The sequence below is a fragment of the Gossypium arboreum genome, chromosome 2 (assembly GCF_025698485.1).
Source record: "Gossypium arboreum isolate Shixiya-1 chromosome 2, ASM2569848v2, whole genome shotgun sequence".
NCBI lineage: Eukaryota > Viridiplantae > Streptophyta > Magnoliopsida > Malvales > Malvaceae > Gossypium > Gossypium arboreum.
This window is the reverse complement of record NC_069071.1, coordinates 113,853,057-113,866,915: the sequence shown is the minus strand read 5'-3', so window position 1 is coordinate 113,866,915 and position 13,859 is coordinate 113,853,057. Positions and strand designations below refer to the sequence as shown.

At 33.4% G+C, this 13,859-nt stretch overlaps 3 protein-coding genes across 5 annotated transcripts; all 3 read left to right on the top strand.

Moving 5' to 3' along the window:
- Positions 1-590: 590 nt before the first annotated feature.
- LOC108461721 (serine/arginine-rich splicing factor RS2Z33-like) lies at positions 591-3,568 on the top strand. Of its 3 annotated transcripts, XM_017761647.2 has the most exons (7): positions 591-709; positions 1,032-1,145; positions 2,204-2,243; positions 2,309-2,404; positions 2,493-2,680; positions 2,774-2,854; positions 3,071-3,568. In XM_017761647.2, the coding sequence occupies exons 2-7, from the start codon at positions 1,039-1,041 to the stop codon at positions 3,411-3,413; spliced, it is 855 nt and encodes a 284-aa protein (XP_017617136.1). In that variant the 5' UTR covers positions 591-709; positions 1,032-1,038; the 3' UTR covers positions 3,414-3,568. The 3 variants fall into 3 exon arrangements, with proteins under 3 accessions (XP_017617136.1, XP_052881168.1, XP_017617144.1); XM_053025208.1 differs by lacking the exon at positions 1,032-1,145 and having other exon boundaries at positions 650-709; positions 1,957-2,243; XM_017761655.2 differs by lacking the exon at positions 591-709 and having other exon boundaries at positions 1,957-2,243.
- Positions 3,569-3,985: 417 nt separating this feature from the next.
- LOC108462159 (uncharacterized) lies at positions 3,986-5,839 on the top strand. The gene is made up of 4 exons (XM_017762146.2): positions 3,986-4,327; positions 4,525-4,603; positions 5,467-5,554; positions 5,657-5,839. The coding sequence occupies exons 1-4, from the start codon at positions 4,013-4,015 to the stop codon at positions 5,763-5,765; spliced, it is 591 nt and encodes a 196-aa protein (XP_017617635.1). The 5' UTR covers positions 3,986-4,012; the 3' UTR covers positions 5,766-5,839.
- A 435-nt stretch (positions 5,840-6,274) lies between these two features.
- Positions 6,275-10,288, top strand: LOC108462151 (glutathione S-transferase L3-like). The gene is made up of 10 exons (XM_017762135.2): positions 6,275-6,587; positions 6,703-6,774; positions 6,867-6,927; positions 7,040-7,126; positions 8,022-8,120; positions 8,212-8,314; positions 8,392-8,471; positions 9,074-9,181; positions 9,850-9,933; positions 10,029-10,288. Exons 1-10 carry the CDS (start codon positions 6,577-6,579, stop codon positions 10,035-10,037), a joined length of 714 nt encoding a protein of 237 aa, XP_017617624.1. The 5' UTR covers positions 6,275-6,576; the 3' UTR covers positions 10,038-10,288.
- The last annotated feature ends 3,571 nt before the right edge of the window (positions 10,289-13,859 follow it).

The window sequence follows — 13,859 nt, the reverse complement described above, 5'->3', positions numbered from 1 at the left end:
GCAACCCTATATCTAATCACACTACTAACAAAATTATTTAAATATAATATGTATCACAATTATTTCAAATTTTTTGAGAAAATAAAAACAAAAAAATAGTTAAAATTAGATTTATTGAGTGTTTTTGTGAGTCTATCTCTTAATAAGGCTAATTTCCTTATATATATGGTACAGTTTTTGGATGTGATGTCCTATATATACCCCTATGCATACCAACTCGTATTTTATTCTAAGATTAATATGTGTTCCCTAAGTGTGAGTTCGCTTACATAGTGATGAGAATCTACCACATGCGAACTCATATAAGCAAACTATGTAGGTGATCACTATTGAAGTAAAGAGGATCAGGTCAATTCCAATCGGGTAAATGAGCAGCGGGTCGATAACGGCGAACATCATAACAAGATTTATAATTTTATTTCAATAAACCTATCCAATAATTCAGATAAATTATAAAAAAAATTATTAAATCACATAAAAAAAAATGCCAAGGCCTAATTTCGGTAAGCTTCGGCCCAAGCAATTAAGCTTAAGCCCAAATCTACATTCAATAGTATATTTAATCCTCACCCTTCGATTAAACTAAACACATCCTAACCGTAAATGTGTTCGGTTTATTTATATGTATAAATAAATATTATAAAAGCCTCTTTCTGTTAATTGTTTTTCGTTTAATCGAATTATCGAAGGAGGTTTCTTGGCCTGGCGGGTATGAACGATCTATTTTATCTCCTTGGCTTTTGATTTAGGGTTCTTTAGCGATTTTAATTGCCCTTACTCTCTTGATTTAATTGGTAGTCGCCTCTAAATTTGACTAATTTCACCCAATTCAATCAATTGGCGTATGGATATTTAGAACAATTGAATTTTAGGGTTTCGAGTTGTTTTTTTCATACAGGTTAATCTTCGTGATCGATTCAATGCTTTAATTGGTTTGGGTTTGTGAAATTATGGTTGAACGATGCCCAAATTTGTTCTTTTTATGGTTTTCTTTTATTCTTTCTAGTTAATTTTTATTTTCACAAGTGCAGTTTCAAAATGCGTCGCTATGATGATCGTTATTGTCATACTCGTCTCTATGTTGGCCGTATCTCCTCAAGAACCCGAACACGTGATCTAGAACGTCTCTTTAGCCGATATGGGAGGTAGTTACGAATTCCTCGGTTTCAATGTTGTGAAAGTTGTTAAAATCTTGCCAAATTTTAGAGAAAATAATTAACTAGTGTATGTATGAATCATAGTTTGATGTCACAGTTCACAATAACCATATACATGCATTATTTACGCGCATTTAGGTTATCCATAATATGGATTTTGGTTTTTGGCAATGTATGAATTGCGTCTCTCTTTGTTCTTAATGTTCGTTTGACTTAGGAAATCGGCAATGTGAATTAGCTGTAAAAGTATCACAGAGGGCCTTGTACTAGGAGTTGGATTGCATTTTGCCCCCTCTAATTAAAAAATTGGCAAATTAGTCTTTGTACATTAGATCAAAGGGCAAACTAGTCCTATTAAAAATTTCATCCATTTTTGCTGATAAAAACTGGTCTTTGTACATTAGCATGAGGTACATGTGGCATGCCACGAGTCATTATCTGATTATTTTATCAACCACTTTAGTTTTTAACATTACAAATGGATGAAATTTTAACAAAAAGGATCAATTCGCTTTTTAATCTAATGTATAGGTACTAATTTGCCCCTTCTTTATGTAGAGGGAGAAAAATGCCATCCAACTCCTAGTATAGGGGCTTCAATGATACTTTTACTATGAATTAGCAGTATTAGGGTTCGGTGAGAGAAATGGTCTCTTCATGAGATGTATGAGTGCTTTGGCCTTCACCAAGCTTTACGTTATGCTTGGATTTGCAGCGGATTTTAATGATCTTATCTGTGTGGGAACCACCTGCCCGTAGGTGTTGTAGTGTATTTTAACTTGGATGAATCTTGTTGAAGGTTTCTGGGATTTTGCCAAACCTGGAGGCCTGTGGTGAGGGGGGTCGACCTTGGAGGAATTGGTGGGAATTCTTGCCCCGTTTATAGGGACCCTTTGGCGATTCTTTCTGTAGTATTATTCCGTGTTTTAATGGAAATGGCAACAATCTCAAACTGGTGTTTAGTTCGTCTATGAGGGGTGAAGTATCATACACTTGTAGTACTTAACTACTGATGGCCTTTCTGTTTCTGGCAACCGTTTCCGCAGAATACTTGATGTGGATATGAAGCGTGACTATGCCTTTGTTGTAAGTGATGCTCTTTTCTTTTTTATCCATGTTCTTGTTTTTTTTAGCTCACTTTCTGTAAACAGGACTTTAGCGATCCCCGAGATGCTGATGATGCAAGGTATAGCTTGGATGGTCGGGACTTTGATGGAAGCCGTATTGTTGTTGAGTTTGCAAGGGGGGTGAGTTTTATTAACTTATTCTTTTAATGCTTGAATCAAACTTTCCTGCTACATGCCTGAATTTTTTTTTTTTTTTTGTTTTGGTTAGGTGCCACGAGGTTCTCGGGAATATTTAGGAAGAGGCCCCCCTCCTGGATCTGGTCGCTGCTTTAATTGTGGTGTTGATGGCCATTGGGCCCGAGATTGTAAAGCTGAGGACTGGAAGAACAAATGTTATCGTTGTGGAGAAAGAGGTCACATAGAACGAAACTGCAGGAACAGTCCCCGAAAACTGAGGTAACCCTTTTCTGCTATGATTTCACCTTGTCAATCTGATATTGTGTTCCCTTTTTTATTCTGAGGTAACCTTTCATGCTTATGTTCTATTAGATCTCGTTCACCTATTAGATCTCGCTCACCTCGCCGTGGCAGAAGCCGGGGTCGAAGTTACAGCCGAGGCCTGAGCTACTCGTAAGTAAACTTTTAGTGCAAAATTTTTTTAACTTCAATTAGTTGTAGTTTTTCTGACAAAATAAAAGTAATGGAAGCATCATCTATCATGGATAGTTAGAAAAAGAATTGACTACTAAAGAAGTGCAGCTTTCTTTTTTCGTTTCTTTAAAATGGTTTTTAGAATCTTCTTTATGCACGGTTTGTTGTTCTAACGCATTCACATTTTTATGCCAGTCGTTCAAGATCTCCAGTTAGGAGAGAACATAGTTTCAGATTAGAGAGCCCTGAGACTGAGAACAGCCCATCCCTCTCCAAGGGGAGTATTCACAGCCCTTCTCCCCGAAATGGGAAATTGTCTGCTCTGCAAGATGAAGCCGATTATGATGACCATAGTCCCAAGGAAGTGAACCGGAGCCCTGCCAGTCCCTATAGAGATGAGAGCCCTGACAGAAGCCAGTACCGAAGCTCTTCTGACTGCAATGGTCGCAGCCGAAGTCCCAGTGTGAGAGAAAACAATAGTCCTGTTGATGTCGAATATGATTACCCACTTACACCGAGAGGAAGCGAGTCACCTTAAATGTCCCCTCCCCCTTGCCTCTCATAATCATCTGTGTAATTTCATTCCCTACAAATTTCATTTCCAGATAGATTGTCATGTTACATAAAACAATAGGATGTTGTACTTTTTAAACTCTTAGGGATAAGATTGACTGACAACATAAATTTCTGAAATTTCGTTGGTTGGTTTTCGTTTCTTGCTTCATTTCCATTTCATATAAGGTCATCAAACTATTAGTATGGTTGCTTTTGGGTTATTCAACTTTAAAAAATTACAAAATGATTACTGAACTATCAATAACTTATTTGAAAGTTTTTATTTGACTTATTGAGTTTTGAAGATTTTTTTTTAAAGAAAAAGCCTCATTAAGGAGTTCCAAACGACGATTTAATGATCAGTATCTATTGTTAGATAGAACATATTTTAGATCTAAATCGGTTTAATAGTTGGTAAAATTATTTAGATTTTGCTTCGTAAATTTACAACAATCAAAATTAACTTTTTGCAACTTTCAAAGTTATTTTTTGAAAAATGAATCGTAGAAAAAATCTTGCAGGACTTAAATGAAATTTATGCATACTTCAATGATCATTTTGAAATTTAATGATAGTTTAGTGATGTTGACTATAGTTTACCCTATCTTACATACTTCAAAATACAAAATTTCAATCCTTCAAGTTTTTGAATCAACAAAAATGTCCCATATCACTGCTCTGCCGAGTTTTGGAATCGTATGTTCAGCTCACAAGGTTGGGCGGAAAGGAAAGAAGACAGCTCCCAAAACCAAGACGAGCAAAGACACCATGGGCTTTAGTTCAGGGAGGAAGGAGATATGGCGGTGTGTGGAAAACTGCGGCGCATGCTGTAAGCTGGCCAAAGGCCCTGCTTTCCCCACGCCTGAAGAAATTTTCAGTGACCCGTCTGATATTGAGGTTGTCCTTGTTTTATACAAAAAATGCGCACCATCTGTTTGAAAAAATGATTGACAGCAAGAAACCCAATAGTAACACCAATATAGAAACAATAGCATCCTGGTTTCAATGCCCTTCATTGAAACACTAATTTTAAGAGTTAAATCATATAGGTTGATCTATCATCTCAAACTAACGTAAAGGATTTTTTGTTTTAGCTATACAGAAGCTTAATAGGTCCCGATGGATGGTGCATCCACTATGAGAAAAACACACGCACTTGCTCCATTTACCCTGGTGAGTCTTCTCTATCATTTTTTTTTCTTTTTTACAGTTCCATGAATTTCACATTAATGACCTGAAAAAAAACAACCCGAACCTTCAACTTAAAAGATGATTATTTTATACACTATCAACTAATGTTGTTTAAATCAAACCTTACCCGCGGGTTGAACCGAAAATTGATTTGGAAAATTTTATTAAATTAGTTGATTTGGAGATTGATACAGACTAATTAAATTGTATTTAACTTTTAATGATTTATTTAATCAAAAGAGAAAAATCGATCAGACAAGTTCAATCATTGATTCCTTTCGGAAAACCTTAATATCAACTATTGTTAAGAAAACATAAGCAATATTAAGTTGTCAAATGGGTTTAATTTATATTAGAAAAATAAAAATAATAATAAAGAAAAAACAAGACAGTTTCTTGTGAAGTTTTTCAAGCCAAATATCAATGTAATTGTTGATGGCCTTTTCGGTCTTCTATGGAGGCTATTCTTCATATTTATAAGTTACTATTCCCTAAAGTGATATGTTAAGGATAACTAGATGTCATGCATAACAACACATTATCCTTATTAGACTCATCATGTATCTTTAGAGTTATCTTTACTAAGATCTCGTGAGCTAGCAAGGAGACAAGCTAAAAGAGCTCTGGATGACATTCTTTCATTGATTGGGTCGCATCCCAAATTTTTAGTTTGTAAAGTATCATAGAACAATACTTAATAATAATCCAAATTTAAATAATCAAAATTCAAAATGAATCAAACCCAAATTAACTTTGAATTCGAAATAAACTCAATAGTTGACCCTGCTCCATTATCAATCTCATATTTTAAAAATACCTAATGCAAAGGGTGGGTTGAATTTCAGATCGTCCATATTTTTGCCGAGTGGAAGCTGATATATTCAAGAAGCTATATGGAATTGAGAATAGAAAGTTCAACAAGGAAGCTTGCAGGTCCGACCTCTCATTCATGCATTAGTACAAATGGAAGCCTTGTTTCTTTGTTTTAGTTGTTAAAAAAGACATGGATGCATGCTTGTTGTGTTGCTTTTGCAGTTGCTGTCGGGACACCATCAAGGCAATTTATGGACCCAATTCCAAGGAATTGAATAACTTCAACATCTCCATTAAAGATTCTTCCTCTGCTCTTTCTACCGGCGTTTAGTATTGTTGTTGATGACTTGAATATATACGATTTATACAGTATTTGAATTTAAATTTGCAAATTTATTCTATAAATTCCCTTTAAATCCAAATATCTCTTTGTCAAATTTCAATTAAATAAATTATATCTAAAAATATCAAAAGGTTATAGTAATTAATATACCTAGACTTAAATATTATATGAATTTTTCTATAAAAACAAATCGAATTTTACAAACATCATGATTTGACAAATAGTTTATATAAAAATAGATAGTGATCATATTTGAAACATATCATAATCATGTACGAATTCTTCACACAAGTCTTATCGGATCCAATCGATCAATTACTACCAATCGAATTATTTTAAGTTTGTTACTTGATTAAGTTAAATACAATTATTTTAGATTTAGATGAATTTAAATTTGTACCAATACTTTTCACATTTTACCAAATACTTTTATTTAACCAATTATTATATATATATATATATATATATATATATATATTAAGCTAAGCTTAATATTCAACACTTGAGCCTACCCATAAGCATATTGCCTATGACTTTCAGTGTTCTTCATCTTCAATTTAGTTCTCCATGGGCGGGCGGTGTGTAATATTCCTATAAATCTTTTTTATTGAATGTAACCGTCTCTTCTAGATTTTGCCACCTACCAATCGATGTCGTCATTGCTGATCATCACGGTTAAAGTTCTTCTCCATCCCACTCTATAAAGCCTAAGGCTGTTCTTTTTGCATGTGGACACAATTGTGAACCAAATTAAAAGCTTAAACCAACAAAAAAAAATTGAAGCTTGCACACTCCAACAATGGCTACCGAGTAAGAATCTTGAATTATCTTCTCAATTTTCAAGCTTACTATCAACTTCAGGTTCTGGGTTTCTCTAAAAATCATTCCTTTTTTTTTTTTTGTTTCATTGTTTTTTTAATTTCAGAACATTAGAGTCTTTGCCTCCTCCATTGGAAGCTAATGCTGAGCAACCTCCATTGTTTGATGGAACTACCAGGTTTCACTCTTTATGTTCTGGGTTTTACAATTCATATATGTATTTGCATGTGTTTATTGTCAATGTTGACCACCATTTTGGTCATCTTATAGGTTGTATACTTCTTATACTTGCCCTTTTGCACAACGTGTGTGGATCACCAGGAATTATAAGGTGGTTTATTAATTCATTGATTTTGTTTTTGATTTTGAATTTTTAAAACCTTACTGCTATGAAATTGTTGTTTACTTTAAATAATCGGCTTGAGTTCTTGTTTGGGTTGTAGGGATTGCAAGAGGAGATTAAACTTGTTCCTCTGAACCTTCAAAATAGACCTGCTTGGTACAAGGAAAAAGTTTACCCTGTAAACAAGGTAAGACATTTACAAAGCTGAAATGTTCTTTTGATTTTGGTAGAGATATTTGATAATGTTTTTGTCAATAAAATATTAATGTATTGAGAATAAAAAATGGTGCTTTAAGGACTATGTTTAACCTAAGCTCTTTTGTCAACTAGCTTCATGCTTGGACTTAATAATAAGGATTAAATCACTTTTTGTGGCTCGGCAACTATTTTGACGTTGGGGCTTCAAATTTTTTTTATCAAGTTAGGTCTTGAATTTTGTAATTGTTGGGCTTGAACTTCTTTTGTCCGAATTAATTTTTGATTTTTTTTAAAACCTTAAAATTTAAGCTCCAATGTGGGAACAATTGTGCAATTCTGGCCCCAATATGGGAACGATTGCCAAGTCTAGAAATTAACTTGATTAAAAGAAAAAAATTCAAGTTTTAATGTGAAAACAATTGCCTAGTTTAGATTCTAATGTGAGATTAATTGCCAAGTTCGGGCCCTAATGTGAGAATAGCTGTCAAGTTTAGGCCTCAAGTAGTGATTTAACCCATTATAAAATATACCATGAATTTCCCATCACCCCTTTTGTTCTTTTGGAGTGTTGATGAAACTTTGAGATCACCATGTATGAGTAGGGGCGAAGGCAGAAAAATTTTTTAGGGAGGGCTGGATGAAATTTTAATTTTTTTATAGTTTATATCTTTATAATTTGTAAAGGATTAAATCGAATTTTTATAATTTTAGGGGGCTAAAGTGTAATTTTATCTTTACTCATTTAAAATTTTTAAAAAAATTTAAGCCTCTAAAATGCAAATTTACATTTTAGGGGGGCCGGGGCCCATGCCAGCCCCCTGGCCCCTGTTTATGAACCCTTTTTTCTAGTCATTATTTACTATGCTAATTGATTTGATTTTCAGGTGCCATCCTTGGAACATAATGGCAAAATCACTGGGGAGAGTCTTGATCTGATTAAATATGTTGATAGCAACTTTGAAGGACCTTCTCTTGTACCAAATGTAAGATTGATGGAGTCATTTTACCACACTTCAATGAAGGTTTCCTGTTCCATCTATATTAACCGAAGTGATCTTTTTCAAAATGTTGTAGGATCCTGACAAGAAAAGGACCTTAGAGGAGTTGTTTTCATATGCTGACAAATTTATGGGAATGCTTTATGCTTCATTTAAAGGAGACCCAGAAAAAGAAGCTGGTTAGTGTTGTCGATATCTTCTCATATTTTGTATATAGTTCAATATGGACTAAACTAAAACTTTGGACTTGCATTAGGTGCTGCTTTCAATTACTTGGAGGATGCTCTTAAAAAGTATGATGATGGTCCATTTCTCCTAGGCCGGGACTTTAGTCTGGTAAGTCGATGATGCTAAATTGCTTCCCTGCTGCTATTTTATGTTGTCGTTGTTTCTTAATCGAGTTTCAATGTGTCTATAAACATGTAAAAGGTTAAATTAATGATATGTATGACATCAAGGTCGAAGCAAGAAATTTTTTTAGGGGAGGGTCAAGTTGAAGTTATAGATTATTATGAGAGTTAAAATGTAATTTCATCATTGAATTGGCTTATATCTTTATGGTTTTCAAAAGAAGTAAATTGAAAATTTAACATTTTGGGGGCCGAACAATAATTTTACTATATTTATTTAAGATTTTATTAATTTGAGGGTATAAAGCTGCAATTTTTCAGTTTAGGGGCCTAAGGCCCCTGCCTACCCCCTCCATTTGCCCCTATATGACATGGATGTACTCATATTTTTCGAATTTTTTTCATATATTTGGAGGATCATTACTTAATACCATGTCTAAATGCGAGCATAGGCATAGGACATAGGTACTTTAGGGAAAAATGAAGAGTTCGAGTAACAAATTGTAATCGATAATAGCTATGGCTATATTATTATGTATCATTTGAGTTTTCTGTTAAGATATATGAATGAAAATTTGTTGTTTTCAGGCGGACATTGCCTACATTCCTTTTGTTGAAAGATTCCAGATCTTCTTATCGGAGGTTTTTAAGTACGACATCATCGCCGGCAGGCCTAAACTTGCTGCATGGATTGAGGTATCATCTGAAAGCTATACATACATATACATATACTTGTTTACACACAAGGGTAGAGGTGTAAGTGAGACATTGGTGCTTACAAGCTACTCGAGTTTGACTTGAAAAAAAATTCGAACTTAATTCAGTAATTATCGAGCCAAGCTTGAGCTCGAGCAACTCAAGCTATTAAGTAAGTCGACTTTGACCCAAAGGGTCACAAGCCTTATCCAGCTTTTCATATTTTCATATTATTAAAGTACATTATTGTCCTTAATATATATTATTAACTCTAAACTTAATTATCGAGCCAAGCTCTAGCTCGAGCTTAAAACCAGATGTTTGATCGAGCTCAAATCAAGTATTGAGCTCTGATTTTCAAGTTGAACTCAAGCTCAAACTTGACATTATTCGAACTCAGCTCAGCTTGATTACACCCCTAGCTTTGTCAATGTTTGTTAAAATGCTGTTTCTAATCAAAATTTGTTCGAATTAGCCTCAGCTTTTACTCATTTTCTTTCCTCGTATCTTCTAATCATAGCTGCATAAATTGCACAATCACAGTTCTATCTTGAAAACATTCATATCAAGAACTTTAGTAGTAATCCGATATATACCCTTCCACAATGTTTGTTTCTTCGTTTTCGTTCTTGAATAATACTTATATTCCAATAAATTTAACGATGCAGGAGCTGAACAAGATCGACGCCTATAAACAGACGAAGACAGTTGATCCAAAACAGTTAGTGGAATACTATAAGGAGCGTTTCATGGTACCTAAGTTATCAACACCCTTATGATTATAACTATTTTCATCAATTGTTAGTGCAAAAAATTGCTCACTACCGTATTTGCTATCTCATTGCAGGCTCAGTAGTGATGGAACAGCTGACATCTTAAGATATATACATAATATATATATATATATGTATATATATGTATATATATATATATGTATGTATGTATGAAAATAAGCTTGGTGTTTGGTGATAGTGTTTCTTGTTTGTTTTCTTCAGTGATATGCTCTATGATAGTATGTACTTGTGCCAGTTTGAAGGATCTCTAGCATGTAATAGCATTTGGAATTTTACATGAATAAATTTGAAGCAACTGAGATTTGCATTTCAATTGAGTTACTTATTTAATTATTTTTTTAAAGTAAACTTGTACATAAGTTGAGCCGTCTGGCTCGCCCAAAAAGTAAGTCTGAAAAATAGACTTGGGTGAAAAATAAAATCTATTTAAAAAATGTACAGGACTTCAGATAAGGTTTTTTTAGCTTAGTTCAGTTTGGATACATGCTTAAATAAAAATTGTCTTAAGTATCGATTCCTTTGGCAAGGTGTAAATACCTTAGCTATGTATCTAGGTTGAGTTGGTCTGAGCTTGGGTTTAGTATCTACAATTTGGACTGGGTTCGAGTAAAATTTTAGACTTATTTTTCGAGTCAATCTGAGTTTGAACCTAAAATTTTATTCGGACCTAACCTAACTCATTGACCCTTTTGCTTTTAAGAGGATATATTTGAATTTTAATATTTTTAACTACGAGTAATTTATCTTGTCCAAATTTATTATAATGTAATTCTGATTTCAATGCCCTAATTTTAAGAGTTAAATCATGTTGGTTAATCTATCATCTCAAATAATTTGTTAAGAAAATATAAGTGTCAAATAGGTTTAAATTATATTAGAAAAATAAAAACTAATAAATAAAAAACACATCACAGCTTGTTGTGATGTTTTTCAAGTCTAATATTAGTGTTCTTGATGGCTTTTTCGGTCCCCCTCCATGGAGGCTATCCTCCATACTTAAAAGGTATAGTTCTTTAATTTGACATATTAAGGATAACTAGATATCATGCATAACGACACATTATCCCTCTTAAGTTCAACAAATATCTTTAGAGTTATTCTTACTGAGATCTCACGAGCTAGCAGAGTGACGAGCTAACAGAGAGCCGGATGATATCCCTTTCCCTTCCTTGATTGGGTCAGATCCCAGATTTCAAGTTTGTGAAGTATCATAGAACAATACTTGATAATAATCTAAATTTAAATAACCAAAATTTGAAACAATTAAAACTCTGTAAATCCTTTCAAAACAATAAATAAAATTTGAAATGAATCGAACCCATATTTTAAAGATACCTAATGCAAAGGGTGGGTTGAATTTCAGATCGTCCATGTTTTTGTCGAGTGGAAGCTGATATATTCAAGAAGCTATATGGAATTGAGAATAGAAAGTTCAACAAGGAAGCTTGCAGGCCCGACCTCTCATTCATGCATTAGAACAAACGGAAGCCCTGTTTCTTTGTTTTAGTTGTTAAAAAAGACATGGATGCATGCTTGTTGTGTTGCTTTTGCAGCTGCTGTCAGGACACCATCAAGGCAATTTATGGACCCAATTCCAAGGAATTGAATAACTTCAACATCTCCATTAAAGATTCTTCTTCTGCTCTTTCCACCGGCGTTTAGCATTGTTGTTGATGACTTGAATATATAATTTAAATTTGTAAATTTATTCTATAAATTCCCTTTAAATCCAAATATTTCTATAAATTCCCTTTAAATCCAAATATTTCTTTGTCAAATTTCAATTAATTAAATTGTATCCAAAATATATAAAAAAATAAAGTTCAATATATACTTTGAATATTTCCATTAATTATAAAAATAAAATAAATTTGAATAATGACACTTTATTTTAAATTATCAAAATAAAAGATAAAATGTTATAATAATTAATATACCTAGACTTAAATATTATATGAAATTTTGACAAATAATTCATATAAAAATGGATAGTGACCATATTCAAAACATATCACAACTATAAACGAATCCCTTACAAAAAGTTTTATCAGATCTAATTAATCAATTACTATCAAACGCAATCATTTGATTCAGATCAATTTAGATTTTGACTAATATTTTAATATTTTAATAAATACTTTTATAAAAAAAACGTAATGGCACTATTTAAAAGTTAAAGTAAAAATTAACTCAAAAATTTTAAATTTAATATTATAAGTTAAAATTAAACGAATCATATATATATATATATATATATATATTATGCTTAGCTTAAATTCAACCCTTGAGCCTACCCATAAGCACGTTGCCTATGACTTTTCAGTGTTCTGCATCTTTAATTTAGTTTCTCCATGGGCGGGCGGTGTCTCTCACGCTAAAAAGGGAAAGATTCCTATAAATCATTTTTATCAATTGTAACCGTCCCTTCTAGATTTTGCCACCTACCAATCGATGTCGTCATTGCTGATCATCACACTTAACAGTGCTTTACCATCCCACTCTATATATAAAGCCTAAGACTGTTCTTTTTGCATGTGGAGACAATTGTGAACCAAATTAAAAGCTTAAACCAACAAAAAAAATATGTCTAAGTATCAATACGTTTGGCAAGGTGTCGATATCTTAGCTATGTATCTAAGTCGAGTTGGTTTGAGCTCGGGTTTAGTATCTATAATTTGGACTGAGTTCGGGTAAAATTTGAGACCTATTTTTTGGGCCAATCTGAATTTGGGTTTAAAATTTTATTAAGATTTGACCTAACTCATCGACACCTTTACTTTTAAGAAGGTATATTTAAATTTTAATAATTTTAACTACGAGTAATTTATCTTATCCAAATTTATTATAATTTAATTATGATTTCAATGCCCTTCATTGAAACACTAATTTTAAGAGTTAAATAATATAGGTTGATCTATTATCTCAAACAATTTGTTAAGAAAACATAAGTAATATTAAATTGTCAAATGGGTTTAAATTATATTAGAAAAATAAAAACTAACAAATAAAAAACACTCACAGCTTCTTGTGATGTTTTTCAAGTCTAATATCAGTGTACTTGATGGTTTTTTGGTCCCCTCCGTGGAGGCTATCCTCCATACTTATAAGGTACGGTTCCTTGATGTGATTTGCTAAAGATAAGTAGATGTCATGCATAACGACACATTATCTCTTTTAAGCTCAACAAGTATCTTTAGAGTTATCCTTACTAAGATCCCACGAGCTAGCAGAGTGACGAGCTAACAGAGAGCTGGATGACATCCCTTTCCTTTCCTTGATTGGGTCAGATCCCAGATTTCAAGTTTGTGAAGTATCATAGAACAATATTTGATAATAATCCAAATTTAAATAACCAAGAAACAATTAAAACTCTGAAAATCCTTTCAAAAAAATAAATAAAATTTGAAATGAATCGAACCCAAATTAACTTCCAATCCAAAGTAAACTCAATCCTTGACCTTGTTCCATTATCAATCTCATATTTTGAAAATACCTAATGCTAAGGGTGTGTTGAATTTTAGATCGTCCATATTTTTGCCGAGTGAAAGCTATTACACATCAGTAAGCACCAACCCAAACCTAGATAGAATTCAGGCCGCCTTCTCGTGACTCGGATAGATCCTACTAGATGATTAAGTGCAAGGTGAGCCGTGCGAGGAGAGCAAGAGGAGTTCGCGGACCCAGCTCGCAAGGCAAGTTTGCATATTGAGCTTACACAAACCAGAAAAAGGCCACAATCTCAATTCGTATGCGTCCAAGGAGCTCGCATAAGGTGGACCGCGTGTTCCACAGGTAACCTAGAGTGAAACATGTGTCCAACAGACCTGGAGCCCATGCGGAACGTTAGTACCAATAGCAGAAAGGACTACATGCTCTGCAGACAA

Coding starts and splice junctions, on each gene's coding strand:
- LOC108461721 (XM_017761647.2), top strand. CDS start 1,039: ATGCGTCGCTATGATGATCGTTATTGTCATACTCGTCTCTATGTTGGC. Junction 2,681..2,773: donor AACAGTCCCCGAAAACTGAG/GTAACCCTTTTC, acceptor ATGTTCTATTAG/ATCTCGTTCACCTATTAGAT. Junction 2,855..3,070: donor AGCCGAGGCCTGAGCTACTC/GTAAGTAAACTT, acceptor TTTTTATGCCAG/TCGTTCAAGATCTCCAGTTA.
- LOC108462151 (XM_017762135.2), top strand. Junction 8,472..9,073: donor TAGGCCGGGACTTTAGTCTG/GTAAGTCGATGA, acceptor TGTTGTTTTCAG/GCGGACATTGCCTACATTCC. Junction 9,182..9,849: donor AACTTGCTGCATGGATTGAG/GTATCATCTGAA, acceptor TTAACGATGCAG/GAGCTGAACAAGATCGACGC.
- LOC108462159 (XM_017762146.2), top strand. CDS start 4,013: ATGTTGACTATAGTTTACCCTATCTTACATACTTCAAAATACAAAATT. Junction 4,328..4,524: donor GTGACCCGTCTGATATTGAG/GTTGTCCTTGTT, acceptor TTTTTGTTTTAG/CTATACAGAAGCTTAATAGG. Junction 4,604..5,466: donor CACTTGCTCCATTTACCCTG/GTGAGTCTTCTC, acceptor GTTGAATTTCAG/ATCGTCCATATTTTTGCCGA.